Source organism: Epinephelus fuscoguttatus, linkage group LG17 (genome assembly GCF_011397635.1).
Source record: "Epinephelus fuscoguttatus linkage group LG17, E.fuscoguttatus.final_Chr_v1".
In the NCBI taxonomy this organism is placed as follows: Eukaryota; Metazoa; Chordata; class Actinopteri; order Perciformes; family Serranidae; genus Epinephelus; species Epinephelus fuscoguttatus.
Window position 1 is genome coordinate 22,156,892 of NC_064768.1, and position 25,683 is coordinate 22,182,574.

General features: G+C 41.4%; 1 protein-coding gene across 5 annotated transcripts in view; it reads left to right on the forward strand.

Moving 5' to 3' along the window:
• The window catches only part of csmd3b (CUB and Sushi multiple domains 3b), a 471,159-nt gene that overhangs the window by 174,071 nt on the left and 271,405 nt on the right, over positions 1–25,683 (forward strand). For all 5 annotated transcript variants that reach the window (XM_049601964.1, XM_049601965.1, XM_049601966.1 and 2 more), the window contains exon 4: positions 9,350–9,547. In XM_049601964.1, the coding sequence (XP_049457921.1) occupies positions 9,350–9,547 (198 nt within the window). The remainder of the gene's footprint in view (positions 1–9,349; positions 9,548–25,683) is intronic.

Consider the following 25,683-nt stretch of genomic DNA (forward strand, 5'->3'; position numbering starts at 1 on the left):
TTATTCTCTATTGCGACATTTTCTGTCCAAATCATGACCAAATATGGCTCTGGCTCACTCCCTTAGGAGCCAATTAGACTACTAATGTATTTTGGCAACATGATTAAAGCAGGCACATTGTGCCGTCAAGTTGTCAGTGTTACCAAAATGCAGAGTTGTGGTGGAACATTTTGGAACTTACAGTGTTAAGTGGTCATGTAATCACAAATCAAGTGGATGATTGATGCAGAAATGGAACTCAGTATAAAGCCAACTACCCTAAATGCTTTCCCTGCTGTAATCTGCAGAGGTGGAATATGCTAATTATCTTTACACAAATACTGCAGAGGCGTTGTGTTTTAAGGCACTTATGTCTAAATTAGGCATTTCATTATTGAGAAGTTTACTTAAGTCACAGTTATCTGGCACATTCCTCCAGCAGTGTCTTTGAAAAACGAGTTAAAATCACTTAGTCGACCATGGTCTGATGTATCTTCTTCAAATCAAGTTAGACATCTTCACTTTCTTGAAGAATCAGGGCATGTTGTGCTTTTATCGTGAGGACCATTCTGCTTGTGCTGAATCTACCCTCAAAGTAAAGACTTTTTTGTGCCTGTGTAAGCAATACTTTAGTTATTATTAATTTAAAGTTGCTTCTTCAGATCAGGACATGAATGGAAAAACTGGTGTTAAATGACTTGTGATGTTGCTGGCACTTCTGCCTTGCTGCGCCACGGGGAGTCGACTCAAGACTCAAAGGGAATTTGTCTGGAATAGAGTATGTAGTCTTATTCCCTGCTGTTCCTCTTACTGGACTGTCGATAGAAATGGTGAGAGGAGGCCAGAACTGTGGGTGCTTGTTGTGCCGTTTGCATCATTGCATGTCTTGCCTGGTTTTGTAGTAGTGGGTTATTATCAGCAATGAAGGGGAAAGTGCCCTAACTGATCTTATCAAGCGGGGACTACTTATTAACTCCACTTTAGTTGGCCCCTCTTTTCTATCTTTATCACACTCTTTAAGCTTTATTAGAAAGAGGCATCAGTTGTTCAACACACTTTTATTTATTGTTGGTGTAAAAGAGATTGTAAAATAGAAACACAGCATTCCTTCCTTCCTTAGTTCCTCTCGATCAGTCTCTTTTTACTCAGCATTTGCTCAGCATGATCCCTAATAATGGGCTTTTCAGTGGCGTTTTATATTTTATGTTGTTAATACTTTTGTAGAGAAAGGTGTCACAATTTTCAAACGGCATATATCTCATCTTGGCATTAATCTTTTCATATTAAAAAGCACACAGCCATGTAGAATAATTCCATATTATCCTATCTGTGATTGTTGAGCTGTCATAGTTAGAATTTGAAGAAATCGCCTGAATCCTAGTATGAATGACAGTCGCTTGACAGCTCTGCAGCAACTTTCTAACAATGGAGGGATTGTTTGAGTAAAAAAGTTTCCACTGTCAATATAACAAATATGGATGTGTTAAAGTTGAGCAAAATAGGCCTGTTTTGTTCAGCCAAACACTCCAGTGTTTCCAAAAATGCAATGTAACCACTTAAACATAAGCTGAACTTTCCTCAAGTATCTCAGTGTTTTGTTCAGATAATTAAAAGTGATGTAAATATTTCAATAGACCTTTTCATTGCTATTCTGTTGCTAGGGCAACCGCTTTGGTCCCTGTGTTCTTGCTGTCAGCTACTAAGAAAACAATAAAAGAAAGAAGGGTCATTACTTCGGTGACAGCATTTGAATTTTGTATTGGTGCCAGACTTTTGTGCCACTTCCATAGAGGTTAATTTGATGGGCATGACAAGTCCCACTATAATCCAACAGATCTGTTGTTTCACCTACGATTGAAAAATGCTTCCACAAAATTAAAAAGATACATGTTACATAATGTTGACTGACATTTTTAATGTACAGAGTATACGTGCATGTTTGGTTTTCTTTTTATTGTTCTACAAACTAATCTGAGATCTGCCTCAAGGCCCTGTTTGGTCCAAGATGGCTAATGTTGCATCATGATGTATAAAGAAACAGGGCAGGTTGGACCTATTATCGCTAACCAGACTTTAGTTATAACCAGATCAGTTCTCAGAGGCTGTGATTATTGTTCTGACTGGACTCAATAATATGCACTGTCAGGTAAATATCTGCCATCCCCTATCTGACATGACAAGGACACGTTTGTTGCCTTGCAGTTTGCCTGAGTTATTTACATGTGAACTAACTTAAGTCATCTAACGTTAGCCAGTGAGCACACATGATGACTCATCACTCACCAACACCGCAGCTCCCTGTCTGTTTCTTTTACACCTTCACCAGGATTATTGCTTACTAACATTTACGGTCCAAATTAATGTAGGGTGTCTCAACAGTTATTGCTGGCTAACGTTAGCTAAACAAAGTGCAAATGCTAAATTAGATAACTGATATACAAAGTAACAAGTACTAGTAAGTGATGAAAGTCCAGATTTGTAATTATTTGGTGTGAAGTAACACTTCCTGACAATAATAGGAAACATTATCCAATGTTAACACTTCTGAATATTTTTAAATAATATTTTCAGTTATAGACAATCAAATACACATGGCCTACAATACTATCTGCTAACAGCAGGTAGCATTAGCTATCTTAAACCCAACAAATGCTTGAGATGCAGCTGCTAGACAGAGCCATGAGATGTTTAGAGACCATTAACAAGAGAAACAAATATGCCCATCAAGATAAAAAAAAAACAACAAAACAAAACAAAAAAAAAAACATCAGTCAGTTATTTTGTAGAAGCATTTTTCAGTTGAAGGGGAAACAATGCAGATATGTTGGGGTATAGTTAGGTGGTGTCATAAAAGTTACCACAGGGACATTCTCGGAACCCATTGGCTGTATTAGGCGTCTGACTTCCGGCAGACGGCGATACAGCCTCTGAGGGCAGACCCCCGTTTTTTTGGCATTCCGGTTTGATTTGGGCAGAGGAGGCGAATTTCTGTTTCCGTTTTTATATAAGTAAATATGCTGAACAGTTGCGATGGATTCAGAGTTTGCAGTGACACCAATTATGTTCCGCCTCGTTAGTTCACCGCACAGACCGTTAAACCTGGCAACAGCTGCAGCCAGCTCAAACGTGATTGGTCAATATCACGCCGACTACAAACAACCTACAACCGGAAACCAGGGTTCTTCTGTTCTTCTTCCGGAGGCAAGATCTCCGGGGTTTGCCTACAGACTCTACATTCACTGAATGTAGAGTCTGTACATAGAGACTACCGTAGGGATAACTGGCTTGTGGCAGCAAAGCGGTCATAGCGACGTCGCTTTTTGATCCTTCGATGTCGGCTCTTCCTATCATCGTGAAGCAGAATTCACCAAATGTTGGATTGTCCACCCACTAATAGGGAACGTGAGCTGGGATAAGACCATAGTGAGACAGGTTAGCATGTATTAGTCGAAGTGAAAACGACACAGATATGTTGGGCTATGGTGGGACTTGCCACTAGGGATGGGAATTGATAAGATTTTATCCTATATCAATGCCATTATCGATTCTGCTTATCGATCCGATTCTTTATCGATTCCCTTATCGATTCCTCCTGTGAATTAATGATATCACCTCCTGTTGTTTGTAACCCAATACATCTGCTTTCAGAACGTTTTATTATGAACCTTAAAGCCATGGTCTAGTTTAGAAAGATGATGAGAAAAATTTGAAAAAAAAAACATCCCCAGCCTGAGTGTGTCAACACCATGCAGCTAGTGCAGCTAACTCAGGTGAGGCAGCTAACACAGCTAGCCCAGCATATTATAACAAAAAAATAGCGTGTAAATCAACTCAACTGCCCTCAACTTACCATCCTTGGTGTTCCCATGAAATCCGACAACAGGAGCGGGGATACGCCGAAGCTCCACAGTGGGCTAGCAGCTCCAGGGAGGCTAACAACAACAGCGCCCCGCCCGCCGTCCACCTGGAGCGGGGATGCGCCGAAGCTCCACAGTGAGCTAGCAGCTCCAGGGAGGCTAACAACAACAGCGCCCCGCCCGCCGTCCACCTGGAGCGGGGATGTGCCGAAGCTCCACAGTGGGCTAGCAGCTCCAGGGATGCTAACAACAACAGCGCCCCGCCCGCCGTCCACCTGGAGCGGAGATGCGCCGAAGCTCCACAGTGAGCTAGCAGCTCCAGGGAGGCTAACAACAACAGCGCCCCGCCCGCCGTCCACCTGGAGCGGGGATGCGCCGAAGCTCCACAGTGGGCTAGCAGCTCCAGGGATGCTAACAACAACAGCGCCCCGCCCACCATCCACCTGGAGCGGGGATGCACCGAAGCTCTACAGTGAGCTAGCAGCTAACAACAGCGTGAAGTGAAGCTACGGCTTTGACCGCTTCTGTCTCTCCGCCATTACGTCTTCTTTGTTGTTGAACGGGCTGCTGACTGACAAGCATAGATTCGGCGTAATGAAAAGAATCGATAAGGGAATCATTAAGCATAAAGGCTAATGATGTCGATGAATTGGACCAGTTGGAACCGGTTCTTAACAGGAACCGGTTCTCGATTCCCATCCCTACTTGCCACCCCATTAACTTTAATAGAAGTGGCATCAGATGACGTAATGACTCTTCCTTCTTTTACAGGTTCTTTGTCAGCTACTGCATTACCAAACATTTAAATAGGAAATACAGAAGGACCAATGTAGAATGTTTATGTTGTCAAGCGTATAATCTATAATGTAAATGTACATATTTTAGTCACCTGGACAGCTATAGACAGCGTGTCTGTACTGAGTAATACTGTATGCATAGCTGAAATGCACAAAAGTTAAGTGCATGGTAGATACCACAGGTCTATATTTGCATCTAGTGTATAATTGTTTAACTAATCAAATCAGTATTAGCATTATGATTGATATCAAACTTGATAGGGCTGCACCTGCAAACAGCTTAAAAGAATAGGTTGAGCCATTAAAAATCCCTTATTACCGTTTTGAGATGTTAAAGCACAGTTGCAGCCTGATTAGTTTTTGCTTGTATATTGAACTTCCTGTTCTTTCTATATTAATTGTAACAATAGCAAAGGGTAGATGTTTTTTTTTTTTATTAGTTTCTCCTCGCTAGGTCACGTTCAATTCCACATGACATTTACCTCCAGAAACTACAGAAGCTTCTGATTTAGTTGGTAATGGTAATCCATCACTGTGAACAAGAAACGGCCAATTTGCCAAGCTTGATCAGAATGTCACTGTCAGCCTGAAAAACTTTAACATATAATACTATAATAATATACACACATCTGGGAACACTGTGAGAGCTGAAATAAAACACCAGGACGTATCCAACTTCTCATATCTAATTGTGTGACTTCTGTATGATCCTCTCTCTGAAATAAACCCCTGAGACACAGAAGCAAATATTCCACAATGATGTATATTACTGAGTGAACAGACAACTCTTTAAAGTATTTAACTTGTGTTCTTATGATGCCTTCATAAACACAATGAAGTACAGAAAATATAGTTGCTTTATGAAGCTGCGTAACCTTAAACACACACACATAAACGTGTTAATGAGAAAAAATTTTTTAATATTGTCATGTAAGCCAAATGAACACAGTAAAATCTAAATAGTCATATTTTTATTAACAGACTAATGTCAGTGTGTTTTTGCTTTTAGCATTGTTAGTGAGAGGTAACCTAACCACAAAAATGATGTACAACTTTATGCTATAAAATTTAATTAATTTAACAGCCTGGAAGTGTTTTATGACACAAGTTCTTCACAAGTCTATAAAAAGAGTTGGTCAAAGTGTTGAATAAATCAAACTGACAAGCAACTGACTCTGAAGTTGACAGCCACTGAAACCTTTTATAGATCCAAGTGCCCCAGAACACGAATCTGTTTGTTACGGACCTCGGGACTCATCTGTCTGTTCTGTTACAGTCCTTATAAACCTTACATCTTTTATGGGAAATGTCTTGAAAAGAATTTCTGAAAATCATTTCTCAGATGTCGTAAATGGAAATCCATGTACGTGGTTTGTTGTAGCAGATTCTATGCTTTATTTTCAAGCGTTTCAGCATCTGTTATGTTCCGGCATCCAACTTGGTTCATCTTTTATAAAAGTAAGTGCTGACGGAGGTGTAAAAGCTCCAAACTCATTGAATCATCCCTCTCTGTCTCTGCCTCTCTTTCCTTTTTCTGTCTCCCTCTCTGTCTCTCTCCCCGTGTCTCCGCTGTCCTTCACTCCCCCTCTCCAATCCTCCAGTCTGCGGTGTCATCTGTCTCACTAAAAACTCTGAAAGCATGGCAGCATCCTTTCTTTTTTCTAGCACTTTGCTCTCGCTTTTTACCCACCACTCAGTTTTTTTTCTTTTCTTCCCCATCTCACTCCTTCCCCTCTCCGTCTCGTGCTCCCTGTACCTGGTCTCCACTGTAATTGCTTATCTAGGGAGAAATAAAAGCCAGGTAAATGGTTATGTGTGTGCGAGTGTGTGTGTGGTACAAAGAGTGGCTGGATGCTGGTGTCTTCTCTGCATGTAGGCCTTTGTGTGTCTCCATGTGTGTGTGTGTGTGTGTGTGTGTGTGTGTGTGTGTGTGACAAATGCAGATAGTTCTACAGATGGCCCATAAAAGCAGCAGCTTGTAATGAAGCAACTGAGACCGAAATCATGGTTATGGTAAACTGGGGAGAGGCAGAGATGGGGAAAGAGAGGCAGAGATAGATAGATAAAGAGAGAGAATAGAGAGGAGGAAGAAGTGAGGGTAAGAGAATAAATAAGAGAGGGCAGACAGCAATAAACCATGAAAAGGAGTGTGGTGTAGCCGCTGGCTACTGAATAAACTAGTGTAATGAAACTATGTGATGTTCACAATAAACTAGGGGGAGAAAGTAAGGAGGAATGGAGGGATGGACAGAAGGGCTTATATAGTGGTATGGATGGAACAGTGGAGAGACAGAGAGGGAGAGGCAAGGAGCTGGCATGCCATCAAAGTTTTTAGTTGAGGAGGAGGCAGCGGGGGAGGAGGAGGGGAGGGTTTGGGTGGAGTGTGACAGGAAGAGACACTGAGAGAGGAGGGGGAGATTGAAAAAAGCAGGGGATATGCGAGTGAAAGATAAAAAAAGGAGCTAAAGAAGCAGAGACAGATGGAGAAACGGAAGAATAAAGTGATACAAAGAGTGAAATGTAACAGAAAAATATGTGATAAAATAAAATGAAAATGTGATAGAGGCACTGATTAAAAACCAAGTGGCAAAGACAGGAAAGTGTGTCCACTGCCAACAGACCGGCACTCTATTTATGTGTTTGTGTTATTGCGTGTGTGTGTGTGTGTGTGTGTGTGTGTGTGTGTGTGTGTTAGCAGGGTAAATGTGTGTCTGATAGGACACTGAACACCAAACATCCTGACACTGAGAGGGGCCACACTAACTGGCAAAATCGATAGGCCAGCAGGTCGCAACACTAGGCCAACTTGACATCCAATCACAATACAGCACAGGGGGTCGCCACAGTGATGGATGACCCTGGTTATGTGTGTATGTGCATTTGTGCGGGTGTCCAAATGTGTCTTGTCAGAGTGTGTTTCTCTGTAACTGTGTGTCTGTGTGAAGATAAGCAGGGGTGGGGGGGGGGTGGGGGTGGGGGGGTATGTCGGGGTCTTTAGCAAAACGATTTTCCCCTCTCGTTTATGTTGTCCATGCTCTGCAAACTCCGGGATTAAAAAATACTCTCTAAAGACAACCTTAAACAGAAATTTTATATCAACTAATTACAGCCCATGAGGGCATGCTTGGCTGTTTTTGTTTTTCTTTTTCTGCAATGAAAACTCATTTAGAGGCAAAGTTATTTCTGTTATTAAGTTATTTTTGTTCTAGTTATATCTATTTTTAAATGAGACTCAAGCTTTGGTCTGGTGGACCCCATCACATTTAAGGTGGATGCTAATAATAATAAGTTTCATTTAAAGGAAACTGAGAGACTTTTTGTGTGTGACTGCTGACGAAATGCACAAAACTATGCGTTAATCCTCGGAGTAATCCCCAGCACCATGGCTACAGTGGAGGTATAGAGAGATGGGGTTGGGATGGGGAGAGGTGGTGGGATAGAAATGGGGAGGAGGGTATAATTGAAAAGGCATGACAATAAAGTCGTTGTATAAATGAATCAAATAGCCAACCAATCTAAGAATCACTCAATCGTTTCATTTGCTGACATCAAATCTTCCCTACCCACTGTCTGCTTTGTGAATGATAATTACGCATTTTTGCCATTAGCATGGTAAAGATTGCCCTGCAGCTGTACTCCAGCTTTTCATTTTAAGATTATCGCGCATATGTTTGAAGTTTGAGAAGTGAAGGTTTCCAGAGAAAAAGAGCAGCTCTATCTCGACCTCTCATTTGGGAGCACACCGAGCATAATCTCTCTCACTACCACTATGATTTTTCCCTTTCTCCCCTTTTCCCTCCCCTTTCAACTTTCTCCATTCCTCCCTCTCTCCCTCCCTCTGTCTGAGTAGTTTCATACTTCTATCTATCATCTTGGGCATCCTCTGCTTCTCCCCGTGTCAAGTTTTTTTTAACCTCCCCCTCGTTTCTATCTCTCTCCTCTTGCCTCTTGCTCCCCCTCACCCAATCTGTCTGCCCCCCCCCCCCCCCCAACCCCCTATCTGTCTCAACAGTTTCATAGTTGTATCAATCAAGTTCAAATAAGACCAGAGTTGGTCCCTGTTCTCCCATCTACTTCCTAGTTTATGGCTTGTAATACCCCTTCCTCCCCCCCCCCCACCCCCACCCCACCCCCCTCCCCCTCGCTCTCCCCTGTGTGCATGTGTGTGTGTGCGAGTATGTATGTGCGGCTGTTTATAGGCACACTTGTGCATATGTCTTGGGTACGGAATTCTAAATGCGTCCAGAGGGAATTATGTGATTAAATATAAAACACTCTGATATTGTCTCCCTCCCTTTCTCTGGGGCTGAGTTTACTTTGCTGTGACCGAGAGTGCAGTCAAAATATCCTTTTACAGCATGTTTGGCAGTATGTATCATAAAGAACTATAGGCTTAAGCACCTTCCCATATGTGTGCTTGGGGTAAGATTTTAGAGCAGGCCGTGACACTGTGTGGGTATTTAAACGGCACCATCACAATGCAAGTGTCTGTGAAACTGTGTTTTCAATGGTAGATGCAGTGTGTGGACTGGGGCTCTAAGTGCTGCGGATTGGACGCATCACTGAGCAGGAGCTGGGTATATTATTTGGTTGAGTGACGGTCGAGTTAGGGGAAATGCATAGTTAAACATTTTAGTGCAATTAATTCAAAAAAGAAATTGAAAAAGCCTAAATCCAACTCCCTTTCATTTTTTTTCTTTCTCTCTTCCACTGCAGAGCTCCACAGTACATCTTGTGGGAACCCCGGTGTCCCACCCAAAGCAGTGCTGAGCGGTGGTGGACGTTTCGCCGTGGGAAACCGAGTGCAGTACAGCTGCGTTCCTGGTTACGTCTTGGACGGCCATGCCACGCTAACCTGCATCACCAATGCTGGAAACACAGCCGTCTGGGACTTTCCTGCTCCGATTTGTCGAGGTATGGACGACAAAATCTGTGTGTTCATGCACATGACTGTAAGTGAAGAGTTTCCCTCTAAAGTGAAAAATGTGCCAAAGTGTCTCAAAATTATGAAAACAGAAATTACAATACTAGCAATTAGTTTATTTTTTAAATAACAGTGAACAATGCTAAAGACATAATGATATCTTTAATATGCTTTGGAAGAAAACTCTTCACACAGTTTCATTTCTGTGTGTCTGTGAGAGAGACAGAACGACAGACAGACTGTACGTGTGTATTTGTGTGTGTGAATGTGAAAGCGAGCCAGGCAGGCATTCCAGGAAACCTTGTCTGTATGATGTGTGTGTATGTGTGTGTCTTTTTACGCTCTACTTTATTATCAAAGGTTTGTGTGGGAAGAGGCAAATATGCAGAGTGTACTGTATGCTGTTGTCTATTTTTGGGTTCTAGGGTTGGTGTACATGGTCTGTGTACATAGCCTTGTATGCTTTAGCACAACAGTGCATATGCTGAGGAAGAACTCTTCAAGAACTTCTGTCTGTTCCCACATACTGTACATCCCCATATTGTGTAGGTGGATGCAGATCTAGTGCTTGCATTTGTGCGTGTACAGTCTTGCTCAGCTCTCTTTAAAGATAAGTTTGAAGTAATCCATATTAAAATGACAGCAGCTGGAGCAGCATCTAAAATAAATTAGGTATAAATAACATCTTGTTAAATGGATTCACTTGTCATATACTTAATAAAAACATTGTAAATGATTACATTAAAGTTCCATTATCCTTTTCTTAATATTTTCATCAAATACCCGTAAATAAGCCCTTGCTTGTACAACCAATCCTACCGAGGATCACACCCACAATCCGCAGATTAATACCACCTTCAGCCGCTGACAGCTCATTGTTTCATTTTGCCAGTCCATATGGTTGAGTCCCATCGGCTCTCTTTGGCCCCCATTTACAAAATAAATGTGCCCCAGTATGCGAGCTCCCCCAAAAATAGAGAGCTGGAAAAACTGCATTGTAAACCCCAAATCGCTCACTCAACTTAATTTATTTTGGAAACAGCTTGCACCCAAAACTTTTAGTTTAGTACAATAAAGTAACATAAAAGTTTTGAGTACACCAGAAATAAAATAAATGACAGAAATTTCATGTCAGTTGAACGCAACTTTTGTATTTGTTGTTCGAGCATTTCATTCTATTTCATATAAACATAAAAACACTGAGTACATATTTCACAACATTTTTTTGATGACATTGAACTCAAGAAATATATTGTGGTGAGCATGAGTTTCAAGATTGCAAAGAGATGAACCAGGTAGTGCTCATTTTCACCTCAGCACAACGTTATGTCAAACACTGATATATCCACACAGGTGGGAGGTGACTAACTGTGTATGCGACTTCACTAATTGTGTAAAATGTCTTTTACAACAACATTAACCATAACCCATTAGAACCATTGTAAAATACATAAATATTAATCACTACATAATGGGTAATGTAAGTGATTTAGAACACATGTAAACACCAAGGGCGATTGCTCTAAGACAACAAGGGAGGCTGAAGTTCCCCTAAGATTTCATAGAAGTATTGGAGGCTCAGCTTCCCTGGGACCTAATGGAGTGGTAGGTGGGAGAGGACGCTTGGTGTCTGCATGATGATTGGAGGAATTGTCTAAAAGGCGGAACCCCTTTGTGATTGACAGCACTTTGGAAATACACACCGGCATCATTGCATTTCGAGCTCAGTCCCATGCTGATATTTGCGAGTGGAGTCTCACAGTTTCGCTGTGGTTCTATGGCATGAGTGTGGTTGAAAAACTGCTTCAATTAAATGTTCCTTTTATAAGTTACTGCCTCGCTACAATATGACAAATTTTATGATGTAAACTTAAAGCGAGCAGCCGGCACTGGTAAACACATATTTCCTTGGGTTATAATATTAAACGCATTGTCTCCTGGCATGCTGGGAAACTCCACCCCTTCAACCCTAACACGCCACAATATATTGAGTTCACATAGTTGGAGGACAAACCAGAAACTGAAGGTGACACCATATTGGACTTAAACTGTGTGATGACAAAGAGGACTACAATGGAGTGTCCATGTCTCTTTTTATCTGGATGAGTTAGTAGGCAAGTATGAGATGGACAGCCATAAATCATAGCCATAACACTTTGACAGCCTAATTAGCTGATTGTCATAGTATACATCTCCTTTTGTCGCTATCTTTATTGGATGTCAGCTGGGTGGTGCTTTCAAACCTGGTGCACTCTCAAACATCTGTCACTAACATGTATGTATGCAAGTGGCCAGATGGCAGCTACATAGTACCGGGGTATCTGGAAGGGTTTGTCACAATAGAGGATGAAAGTGATTTGTGGTTTAAGGTGTCAGAAGTATTACCGAGTTGACAGTGGAACCACATGTTAAAGAAGATCCAGTCTGACAGCCTTAACACCATATGCTGCTGATCACAACACAGTCATGGGTGATCACTTCCTTGATGCCTTAGAAAATCCAAGGTGAACAATAACATTATATTGCACCTTGGTTGATGTAAGACTGTATTGAAACAAATGACTAAATTAAAGTAAGTAGCGAGTAAGTCGGAAACAGAAATCCACTGGCCTTGAGTTAAGGGTGTTTCCCACACTTCAAAGCCACTTTATCACTCAATCTTCACTCTTTATGTTATTCCTGTGACTTTCACATGACTGCAAAGGGACATCCGAGAACTGAACTGTCCCAGACAAAGACAGTGGTTTGGTCAAGATATTGCTGCTCCACCTGAGTGCATTCTGGTTGTAGTTTTGATAAGCAACACAGGGTCAGTCATCCAGAAGAGCAACATCCCTTAACACGCAGAAGAAGGCACTCACACTTCTCAGAAGGGACCCCTCCCAGGAGAGAGGGTGGATTCACTGTATTGAACTTAGACGACTATCAGTTTGTGGTGTGTGCACTCCTTGGTGATGCAAGCACAAGTGATAAACGAGAGATACCAGCAACCACTACAAAGAAAAGGGGGCAATGAATTACTTAGAATCAGTGTAAATACAGAAGGTAGATCACCATAGCATCAACACTGCAGTGATTTGGGGGACTCAGTCAACAAGGTTCAAGGACACAGACTGGAAATATTCACGCCAATATTTATGTGTGATGACAGTGGACAGGACTATAGCAACAACAGCAGGAGCCCTACCTGATCAAACAAACAGAATGCAATCCAGGCCAGGTACTCGTAGTTGGGTCTTTGCTACACAGTTTGTAGTAGGAGATGAATGTTTTCTATAGTTGGAACTCAGCTCTATCTTGTAGTCAGTCTGTAATTGGAAGAAATGGTGGGCAAGACACTGGCTGCTGGCTGGTGTTCACTGGTTTTGATACATTAATTTCACAAAACAAGACCGCAGAGGTTCAGGCTGCCATGGATCAACTCAATGGAAACTAGTGGCAGTTTAATTAAGAAGGAGACGAAGAACAATAAACAGGCTTTTCTGGAGTGTGTAGTTGTTGTTTTTTTTTTTTGTTTGTTTTTTTTTTGTTTTTAACTTTTTTTTAAAGATAATAACAAGGATTAAATACAACATTAAAGAGCACTTACCCTTACTTACATAGGACTTTTATGTTTGTATTCATCCCACTCACCTAAACAAAAACGAGGAAAATGTTTTTTCATAACTGGCAACATGCTGAAGTAACACCTGATTCATCATAGCTTACATCGTCTATGTTACTAAGTGCAGTAAGCAATATGTGGACTTGTACATTAGTAAAGTTAAAGCCCTGTAGGTAGAGACACAGCATAGAAAAGTAAAACCCTTTAGACTTACAGCGACACTTACCTTTCTGGAATTTTTACGCTTTACTTTGTTTAGGTTAAAATGCTATTAATAAGCTGATGGCACACTAAAATGTAAGTGAATTCCACCAGAGATACATACTCATAATTATACCATTCTCATATGGTTCTAAGAAAACCAATTGGCCGAGTGTCCTGTCTGTCTTCCCCACGAGGAGGCCTCCAACTGACGCAACCGCTTGTGTAACATTCCCCCCTTTTCTCCGTAACATTGGCAGACCAATGTGGACCACTGCTTTCACCTCCAGCCAGGGATGTGAGTTGGCAAAAGAAAGAATATAGCAGAAAAAGCTAACACTATGAGAGAACTCGATGCTGAAAAAGCCAAAACTCGGGTCAATATCGGCTCAGCTTTCAGCTGGGCAAAGACTGATGCAGCTTCACCCTGAGCTTAAAAGGGACGTGATGGTCGCAGAGTTTCTGCTGGACAAGTATTTTTAGTTTGCCTCTAATGTAACATAGGCTATAACGTTATATGACAACACAGCATCCAGTTGCTAATGGCTAATGCTAGCCTACTGTAGCGTAGCCTCTGAAACATTAATCTCCCTTGTGCGATTCCACTTCCTAGTAACGTAAATGCTACTATCTAACATTAGCACTGTAACCTTATTCTAAAACTCATCAGTCGTCACTAACTCTGGTTGAGTTTTAAAACTCTCCCTGTCCTTTTCCGTGTATCTAACGTTACCTTGCCAACGCCTACGTCTATCATAGGATGTAATGGAGGAGGGGGGAGTAGGCCTTTGGACGGAGGCAGGAGTTTTGGTTGTTGACATTTTTTCTAAGTGCTGTGTGAAATGCAAGAAAGGTAAGAGTTGCTTTAACTGACACCAGTCTATATTAGCTATACAGCAAGAAATACATCCATGAGGATAATCGTTGTCTTTTTTCTTTTATGGAGAGGGAAGAAAGAGAACACAAGCATTTCTTACTAAACAGAGTGAAGGACTGTTGATTCACGTTGTGCTATATGCTGACAGTTCATGGAGAAGTCTCTCCATAAGAAAATGTCTCGTGTTTAACATCCAACCTCGGCTGTTTTTGGCCTATTCACGCCTCTGTTCATTTGACTTAAATTACTTTCATGAGGCTTGCACATGAACATAAATGAGTCATATGAGACTGTGGGATCTTCTTGAAAGCTGAAGGCAGAGGATTTTCCCTCTCAGCAGAACTGTTAACAGATTTTAACGACGACTGAAATGTCTTTCTATTTTGGTCAACATCTGACTAAAAATGCAAAAATAAAGTGCTACAATCCAGTGCAAAGACAACAGCTAACAGGGTTGCATTGACACAAGTCACAAATTATGTAATTTTTAAATAGATTCATTTTACATTTTCATGTGTTGACACAGACACTGCTAAATAAATAAAGTTTAATTTCCAACATCACCAGAGGGAACAAAAATGCAAAATAGACATGTACATGTGGTTCACTGTGAATCTAAACGACTGTATGTATAATGCCGATGCATTTTCCCAATCAGCCTTGCCTTTCCGTGCACAACAGTGTCAGCCTGTTCAGTCTAATACATGCAACAATGTGCTGAAAGGTTGCACAACGTACCTCACCGTGCAGTGAACTGTAACTTGGGGGGTATGGAAGGAAGGAGGGGAGGAGGGAAGAATGAGGGAAGAGGGGGAAATGGCAACTTGTCAGTGCTGGATTAGCAATGTCTCTGTCACTCTGTCAGTAAGGCTAAGAGGAGCTAAGCTACTAATACGTTCACACCAACTCAGCAACACACACATACACAACTATTCACACCTCCCTACACATATCATGCAAAAAAACATACCCACACACAAAAGTCACACACACACACACACACACACACACACACACACACACAGTGTTGTATGCTTGCGTGTTTCTGCTTGTGTGTGTGTGTGCGTGTGTGTGTGGTGACACCTAGAGGCATTCATACCAGCTGTAATAGCTGTCTATCAATTATTTAGCCATGCAATCAAATGACTTGAAATGCAGTGCTTTTAGCAATATCACAGGAAATGTGTGCTCTCTCTCTCCCCCACTCTCTCTGTCTCTTTCCCTTTCTCTGTGCGTGTGTGTGTGTGTGTGTGTGTGTGTGTAACCTTTTTTCTTACAAATACATAAATGTAAACATGAGCACCTATCTGCATACACAAGTACCCTTATGTGCACTTTACTTCACTTATCATGCATTCATCACAAATAGACTAGATAAGAATAGAATATGCACTCAGAATGGTAAAATGCTGCCACTTTCAGCTCTGTGCATGTTCATCTTTCACCTTTATCACTAAAGCATGCTTTAGGTGAACTCAATTAACCACATTTTGTTCCCACATTGAGCAGTGAAATAGGTGCACACTGTGTTTAGTGGATATTCACACATCATCCTGGTTCAGGACACTGCTCCTTTGTGGAATCTAAGGGCTCTAGTTTCCCGGCGCAGCGGAGGGTGGCGAACCCCGCGCAGAGCTAGTTTTGAGCAGCGCAACCCGAGGCGCACTCAGTTTGGTAGTTTGGCAGACCGAGGTGCGCTGAGATGGGTGTGGCGGCACAGCAGGGGGGAGGTGTCGACAGATCCAGCTTGGCGCAGTGACAGTTTCGTGCCAAAAGGCTTCTCCGAAGGTGCGCTAAAGGCTCGCCATCTGAAACCAGGTCTACTGTCAGCGCAGGCGGAGCGCAGCCGGTGTAAGCCAAAGTTTGGCTGACCGGCGGACAGTGCGCACACGTCACCAAAACCTCACAGGCAGGTTTCCAGAATATCAGGCACATTAATAATGCAATAAATACCCACAAAACCACTATTCAATGCAACTATCTGCAATCAGCACATAAATGTATCTCTGTATCAACTGTCCCATCACATCTGATGTCAGATCAAAGGGGATTGGCACCGTTTGGCACGTGTGGCACGCGTAATGGAAACCCAACACACAGCTGCAAACTAATGAGTTCACATCCCTCTCAGCCAACCACAAACAGCCACAGCATCAGAAAGGGAGTATATATTCAGCATCTGTCATCTTAGAAAAGTCAAAAGAAAAGAAACAGAGTGAGACTGCGAGAGAGAAAGAGAGAGCGCACGAGAGAAACGTAACATTGATTTACTATTGTGGTGACCTCCTCCCAGGCTACCTTTGCATCATCAGCCCGTGGAGGTCTGCTCGCAGTTCCGTATATTTGGACACTGCGAGCTTGGACCTCCTGGACCAAAACATCAGTTTCCTCCTGGGAGAAGTTTGGCTGTCTGACGCTGCTGCTCTCTTCTGCCATGGCGAATTGAGTAAACTCTCATTACGCCTTCACGCGGCACATTTAAGGGCGAGGAGAGGGGCTCATTTGATTGGTGTGATGTATGTAAAACCCACTCCACACCTTCTCTCCTCCCTCTTTCCGACTTGCGCAGGTAGGAGGGACGGAGGTGGGAAAGAGGAGTAGCTGCGCCAGTGTGCACGGTGTGCCAAACTTGCAAAATCCGTCTGGCCACACCCAGTTGGCGAAGCGCAGGTGTGCTGCGCCCCCGCCTCGCCCGGTCTGCGAAACTAGAGCCCTAAATGTTTGGGTTTGCCCTTCATAGGTAATCAATCGAGAGGGAACTGTAAATTGTAAATATTTATCTTATGGTTTCAAAATTCCATTATGCCTTGTAGTCAGGACCACTATGGCCCTAAGTGCAGGAACAAAATACAGCACAAACCAGCCTTGGGAGGTATCTGTATTTTCATACCATCATACCTTCCTGGAATTTCACTGAAGTTTAAGGAATTTTCGTGCGGTGTTACCCCCAACCCTGACCGGCAACTTCACTACATATCGCAAGCTCTCTTAGGATTTTGAGTCTGATAAATAGACAAAATAAACTCACAAATATAATATTCTTATACCCATTTCCCTAAGTAAACAGAGAAATACAACAGTGCACCTTCTGATTTCAAGCTTCACTCTTTCACCAAAGACTAAGTTTAGCTTAAATGCCTTGTTAGCTCATTGTAAAACATACTTCATTCAAACTTGACAGAAACAGAATAAAACTCACCAAAACCATCTTAGTTAGTTAGCTAGTTCACTGTTTCAACAATTAGCAACTCTGGTTTGGTCATTATTAAGCCTTAATTCGCTGAGTGAGAGCATGCATATTGGTTTGATAACATATTTTGACCTCAACAAGACAGCCGTATGCTTGCTACTTCTGAATATTGGCAACAACCTGGCTTTGCAGAATGAACACCCCTTGCAGTGCAGCCTGAAGAGGAATGGGACAGCGCCTCATATTCACACTGTCACATGAGTTTCATGAGTCTTATTGACTTTGAAGATCACACATTTGTCCATTCTCTTGCCAGAATCTCTTCTGTCAGATTGGCATATAAAAAAGAGCCACCTGGCTAATGCTGTGTGGTGCTGTGGGGTTTAGCCAAGTTTTGGTTAAACAAAGGATTACAGTTCCTGACGTCCCATTGGAAACTGACGAGGGCATTAGGTCGTCCAGTTCATTATCCGATGCTTGGACAATGGCTAGCAGGATGCTAGTTTGGCAGAAAGGTCTGCACAATGGGGATCACAGCCTGTGTTTGATTCCTCCATGCTTGCCATGGTGCTTCCAATGTAAATATGGATGCAGATCTGATCTTGCTTGTCCGTATGGTTGGGATTGTAGCTGTTACCCATCTTCTCCATCTTGTCACTGGTGCTGATGTTTACTTTGAAAATCAGCCAGCTCGCAAGGTCTCAGACAAAAAGAGTTTACAGTGCATAATACAGCCTAATAAAGAAAAAAAATAACTAGATCTTTTTATATATTACCATGGAGATGAGTTAACACCCCTTTCACAGGGTCAAAAAAACATAAAGTGGTATTTGTCGCATGTGTGGCTCTGGATCATAGTATGTTGAACAGGTGTTACTTTTACTGTCCACTTTACATAATTAGTATATTGGAAATTGTTATTTTCCATGTTGGAATATTTTTGCCACTAATGAGCCATCGCATTGGAAATGAGATTGTTTTCAAACAGGCATAAAAGAGAGTGCCATCACTAGGAACGTGGAATGCCATTTAAGTCCCCTGATAATGATTCTTGTGGTTTAGAGAGACATAATTTTGAGATGCAGTTGGTATGAATGGAACTCCCTGATGTAGTCTCTCTGCAAGCATTTTCTTTTCTGCCAGAACTCAGTTTGTCACCATATGCCATGTTTTTTATTTTTATAAACTATGCAAATATCTTCTGATATAAACAATCTCAAATTGATACAGGATAATAAACAAGAACTCACCTGACTACAAATGGAGGTTTGCAGTTATATAGTTTGCTTTGTATTGTACAGCCAGCCTCACTGTGACGTCCAGCCGATCTCAGGTGATCTGAGTATTTATTTATTTATTTTTTTTTTGTGCTAGTAAACATGTTTAAAAAGCACTCAATGATTATGTGTCAGCCAACAATAGCAACATCACTAGGGTTTAAAGCAAACATCATTCACACACATACGGCGTATTTACTGAATGTGCAGCCTTGGATAAGTTGAGCTAATAATGCCTTCTCTGGTTTCCTGTGATTAACTTATTTGGAAATATAAAATTTCGCAGACACAGGCTGATGAAGAGCAGTGTTGGGCAGTAACGCGTTATTAGTAACGCGTTACAGTGATGCCCTTAGTTTTGGCAGTAACTAATACTCTACTTTTTAAATTCAGTAACTCAGTGACCGTTACCAAACGGTGCCTTACTCCGTTATTTTTGGCCAGGTTTTAAAACGCCGTGCAGCATGCAGGATTCCTTCACAAGTTCCCTTTCACTAAAACATTTTAACCCTAAACAATAAAAGATAGTCAAGGCATATTTACAGTTCTTACCAGACCATCTTAATGAAACACGTCTCTCACCATCTCTGAAGTCACTGTCGACCTTCTGGCCTCACCACAGTGCTGTACATTAAGCTGTAGCGCTTCTATAGATTTTTAGTCCCAGTAACATTATATCCAGTGACGTGATATCTATTGTTATCCCAAGGAAACTTTTGTTGTGGACAGACAATGTCTGCGGTGGGCGACAGACTCGACATCATCATGTAGCTCTTCAAATGTTCTCTTTAGCTCATTTTCCATATTTGTATCCAAGTACCATAGTTGTAAAGCGTTTAGCTGCCTGACAGCGAGTGACTCCACTGTAGAAGACGGTTGCATGTTTCCTATACCATTCAATTGTTTTGTCAAGTTGAAGTCTAACAGTTCCTTGGTTAAACTCCATCCGCTGTCGCTTAGGCGATGCAGCTACGAGCCAATACAGTTAGGAAATATTTTGGGCTGCAGGGCTGAGTTTCCCAAAACATGATCCTGCTTAGCAAAGTTGTCTTCTTTGAGGCTTAGAAAATCTACACTGCAAAAAACTAAACTAAAAAGTAACTTTTCTCAGTAATGCATTACTTTTTGGTTTAAGTAACTGAGTTACTAACTGAGTTACTTTTTAATGAAGTAACGGTAACTAGTCACTATTTTTCAGTAACTAGCACAACACTTATGAAGAGTGCCTGGCAGCTTAAAACAGGCCATTTGCAGGACTAATATTTCCAGATTTTGTCACTGGTATGGACTTAAGTGTGACAATAATAGTAGAAAAACTAGTCCAGCAGTGCAGGAGCAATGTAGATTGATACTCATGCTCATCATTGCGCTCTCAAAGGGGTTTAATCTTCTTGTATTAAGTGTTCATTCACTGCACCTTCACCTTTGGCTTTGATTTGCATTTGAGTTTCCTTCATATATGTTGAATATTCAATGCCCTTCATGGTGTAGTGTACAGGGAATTCGAAGTAGGTTGGGAAACATTGTGGATGTGGACCTACTTATCCATGGAGTGACGGTATGTGATTTTAAGGCATAAAAATAAACTTCACTTCGCTTGACATGTGTAACTGTAGCAACAGAAGTACCAGTCTTACAAAGAGCGATTGAAATTGGGCTAGTGTCGGATGGGTGCTGTTTCAGCACACTTTTATCGTACCCAAACTGTATTTTATGGCACCATGAGCTAAATATAATGTAAAACATGCTGCACAGCTACAGTATGCCCCGCTAATGCAGTAGGAAAAAAAAAATGTAAAAAAAAAAAAACGAGGTATATGTGTGTGTGTGTGTGTGTGTGTGTGTGTGTGTGTGTGATGGAGAGATTCTACATGGACCTCTGAGTGCATCTGTGTATTTGTGTGATTATGTATGAGTGCCGGTACGTGTGCTTCTCCTAACTTGGTGCAGAATTATTTACAGGACAGAAATACCCCTCAGCATTCAAGGCATCCATATTCACACAAATACACACGCATACACATGAGCATAGTTGGCCTTGAGAAAATTTCATCATGATCTCACAGATAGAGAATATGCTTATGAATATTCATGGTTTGGCTGAGTGTGGATGTGTGCATAAGTGTGTGGGGTTGGGGGTGGGGGGGTGGCCTGGGTGAAGAAAAACAAGACAGAAATAAACTGAGACAGAGCATCAATGAATAAAGTGTGCATATCTCTAGGAATATCTGCAAGGAAGAGAGCCAGAAGTGTGGGAACTTTGGGGGGAAATGCTATTGACCCTGTGCATGTTTGTGCATGTACAGGTGCATTGATACACTGTGATGAACTGAGCACACCATAAACACAAATGGATTTCTGTACAATGTCTTCAAGTCACAACAAGGCCATTTGGAGGAGAGAGAGAGCAAAAAGGTGAGAGGAAGAAGGAGAGAGAGAGAGAGAGAGAGAGAGAGAGAGAGGGATGGGTGACACAAAGGGAACAACAGCAGGGGGAGAGCTGGAAGGAAAGGAAGTGGGGGGTTATTGTTGGAATTGAAAAAGTAATAATGTGCTATGACAAAACTTGAAATTAGACTGGCGGAGAAACGGAAATGAAATGAAATGAACGGGTGTGTGTGGTTGTTTGTGAGTGTGTGCTTTTGTGTGTGTAGTCAGCATAACGAGACTGAGGCTGCTGCTGCTGCTGCTTGGGTGCACGTTTCTGTGTTTCTGCATTATTTGTTGAGTACTAATTCTGCTGCAGTCTGATCAGTCAACACCTTAATTTTTTTCCCTGTTGTGAGCAATAACACTGCAGTCTTACTATGTCCCAATCAAAGACCATGCTTTGGCGATTTTTTTAGTGGAGTTAGCGCGTGTGTAGAGTTCAGCTCATTGGAAAGGTACGAATAGAAACAAATCGACAAAGATTGCGGAAACAATGTATCTGCTTTACAGTCCCAGTGAAACTGAAGTTAGGCCATCTTTAGCTTCTGGAATGGAATGTACAAGAGGGATTCAAATCAAATCCTTTCTATTTGATTGGACCACTAAAAAATGGGCAGCCTTAGACTTCAGCACGATATGGAGCGACAGCGGAGTCCTCCCACGCCATAAGATCAGGATGAGGACAGGGTAGACATAGATGAATTAGATCTCAGCCACGCTGTTTTGGAAATTAAAACAAAAGTTTTGCTCACTGATATCCAAGCCACTGACGGTTTATTTGATTGGATCAACATTTGTAAACGCCTCTGGGTGCAAGATGAGTCATAAAACCCTTTTACCTAGGTTACTGATAGAGAAAAGCCAGTGATTTTGATGTGAAAATACTCTAAATAAATACATTTTTCCCCATATATTTGCCATATAACAAGAGAAATCTTAATAATAGCTAAAGATGTATCCTAGGTAGGACTCCACTTCAAGAACATACAGAACCCAGTTGAATTTGAGAGAAACTAGACGAAAATAAGAGACTTCTGGAGTTTTTAGTTGAGTCTAACTCTTCATACACTTACACACACACACACACACACACACACACACACACACACACACACACACACACACACATCGACAAATGCAGCTGGTTATGCATTGTCAGCTAGCTACAGGCTAATGTGTGTACTTTTGCTGCATTGGCTGTTTGTGCTGAATAAAACAGACTCCAAATCACTCCATATTTGCACAAATAAAGCAAGGCTACAATTCACCTCACATTCAGCGTCAAAACCCCTGTAGTTACAGCTCAGCGAGTTACTTACTTGAGGATATAGTTGATGGAGCTCCACTGCTGGAAAGCTTGTTTTAAAAAAGTACTTCACCTACCTGTCCTAATATATATTCACCTAGTCCTGAACTAGTATAATCTTAAAAATCACTGCTGTACAGTCATGGAATAAATTTAATTTCTCCTAAAAGCTCTCTCATGAACTACACATCACTAACAAGAATGATGTCAGTGTCTTGCCTTTTTTGCAGCATGAGTAATCTTTTTTCTTTTTTTTTTAACCTCAGTGTTTTAGGCATGAGTTTAAATCATGTATCGTCTGACATACCCAGACACACCTAAAATTTATCTAGAGGGAAGTCTGACAGCAAGGAGGAAATAAAAAATGCCAAATTAATCATATGTGTTCATTCTGTCTTAACAAAGGGAAAATAAATATAGCAAGAATGAAAGAAAAATGAAAGGTAGCACATCAAATGAACTGCCTGAGAGTCTTTTAACCGTATGGATACAGTCTGAAAGCTGATTAGGCAGTCTGATGTCAAAACCCGCACACACACGCCTATGTGTTTGAATATGAGTATGCTTACATGGGCATGTGCTAACACATATGTGTATCCATGTATGCATACATGTGGGCATAGCTCATAATAATGTATGAAATAACGACCAAGTAAACAAACCTATCGTTTAAGCAGACATCTATTTGTTTCACAGAATCCAAATCAGAAGAAAACTGTCAGCACTTCACTTGGACACTATACTTATAATGTCCAGAGCATAACCAGTGGAATTTTGCAGCCCTTCTAGAATTACATTATTGAGAAGGTGGCTTTTTTTACATATAATTGCTTCTCCCAGAGGCATTGGTAATTTAATCAGTTTAATTATTCTTCATTATTATTTTATTATTGTTGGCTATAGTGGTACAGGTAATTCAAGGCAATAAAAAAACAGCTCAAGGTGGCTACATCCTTTCAGAATGTGGACCTGGAGCACTGTACTGTTGTAAATCCTGTAGATATTTACTGACATAAACTGAAAAACGCAATACAAAAGCATGAAGGAGCTTGCTTCCACAAGGACATCCGTTTCATCTTGAATAAAATTCTTTTTTCCCCAAAAATAATTATTGTTGCCAGATAAAGACAGCTCATTAATGAAAAATTAATAGCTTTTCTGCGTTTAACTGACTCAAACAAAAAGATATTTGAGAGACAACAGTACCATGTGAAACCAAGGATGTGTCGTAAGTTGACCCTCTTAATATAAAAGGGCGTTTTTGTCAGTATGGCCTTGCAGAGTGTGTGCTTTGGAAAGATGCATGCAGCAAAATGTCTTTCACAGCCCTGGAAATCCACAATGTTTTGGAATAATTCTAGCAGAAGGTTTCCGTATATCAAATATTGATCATTGAGCTTTACAAAATGTTGCATCACATGATAGATGTCCCTTACATTTTAAAATATGAAAAACCAAAACCAGGTGTTAAGCAGTTGATATTACATAATACTTTTTCCACTATTTGCTTGGCACTAGCTTATTGAGGATGTTTGCTCTTTTTTCAGGAACATTCTGCCAGAGTCAGTACTTTAAACTCTGCTGAAGTTGGTTGTTTGACTTCCACATAAACTTTCTGCGACTTTCACAATTCACTTTACCTCTGTTTGTGTGTGTGTGTGTGTGTGTGTGTGTGTGTGTGTGTGTGTGAGAGAGAGTGAGAGAGAGACAGAGACAGAGACAGAGACAGAGAATGTGAGTGACTGCCTGTGACGGTGTGCATCACAGTCTGTGTTTGTGGCTGTGTGTATATGTGTGTGTTTTGCCTAAGGCTGACTAGAATTATTGCTTGGTGAAATGGTGAGATCGTCACGGTAGTATTGTTGTCGTCATGACAGCGTTAGTTTCCAGGTAGCATCTTCTCATTCTTTCTTCTTTTCTGTCTCTCTCTCTGCTTATTTCACCTCCTTGAGCTGTCTTCTCCTCTCATTTTGCTTTTCTTTGTGATACTCACCAGGTAGCAGTGGAATGGGGGAGGATTCAAACCCTGAGCTGCTCATTCACTGTGAAAATAAGTGATGCAGTGGATGAATAGATTGCAGTTAGAATGTAAACCATATGCAACTAAGGCATTTCTCTTTAATCAGACAGAATTGTCAACTCATTACATTCAGGCTCCATCCTGATGCTGGGTTCACACTACACGCTATCAGCCCAATTATAGCCCAACGCAGCAACGTACGGTGTCGGCTCGGATCCTGAACGACAACGAGTGTCGTATGTGATAATCCATCGATTCATCTCGTGTAGTGTGTCATAGTAGACGACAACCAACGCCACGTCTGGAACGCCTCACAATGTTCTAACAGAAAGTGTAGCATGTTTGATTTTCTTTTTGTCTTTCACGACTTCTCCTGTCACAGCCGTCACTTTGACCAATAGGAGCACAGAGCTATTTTCTACCCTGGACAACTGCAGGTCAACAACACCCCAGGGTTTTTGATATTTCCTCCAGGGATGTTACCACACAGAGTAAAGGGATAAATGATGGTGTGAAACAGCAGAACCACTTTGTCAACCTGCTGAGTACTGCCATTAGCATCAAGCTCGCAAACAACGGTATTTCTTCATAATGGAGACGAACAGTAAGTAAGTAAGAAAATTAAAAAATAGTGGCTTTTACTCACCACAACTGCAGAGGCTACCAGCTTCATTTGAAATAGACTACATTATAGACGGGCTGTTATTTGTTATTCCCTCTGCGTTTATATATTTTTACTTTTTATCCGCTCCTGTCCATGCATCGTGCCGCCATTTCAAACTCAACACTTAATGTATCTGTATAAAATTTAAAGCCCCTTATAACTTCAGTTGAGAGAATCCCTTCATTTGCTAAAAAGGCTTTTATTGTGAAACATTTGCAGGAAATTTTTGTGGAAGATTCAGTGACAGTTTTCATGTGATGCTTCAAATGTCACTCCTGCCATCTGGTGGCACTTAATACGTTACTACAACAACATTTCGGCTGGGACACAAACAGACACAGTGACTGAAATAATGGTAATAATAGTAAAAATAGGACATGAATAACCCGGGGACATAACATACGTCCTGAAAGATGACTAGGGACGATTGGTGTGGACCATTGTGTAGTCTTTCATGTCTGTCGGCCAAGTCACAGCACGATTTTATGACTCCATAATCGCGTAATCTGACAGTGACCGTCGGAACAGACGAACATGTTGTGTGGTGTGAACCAGGC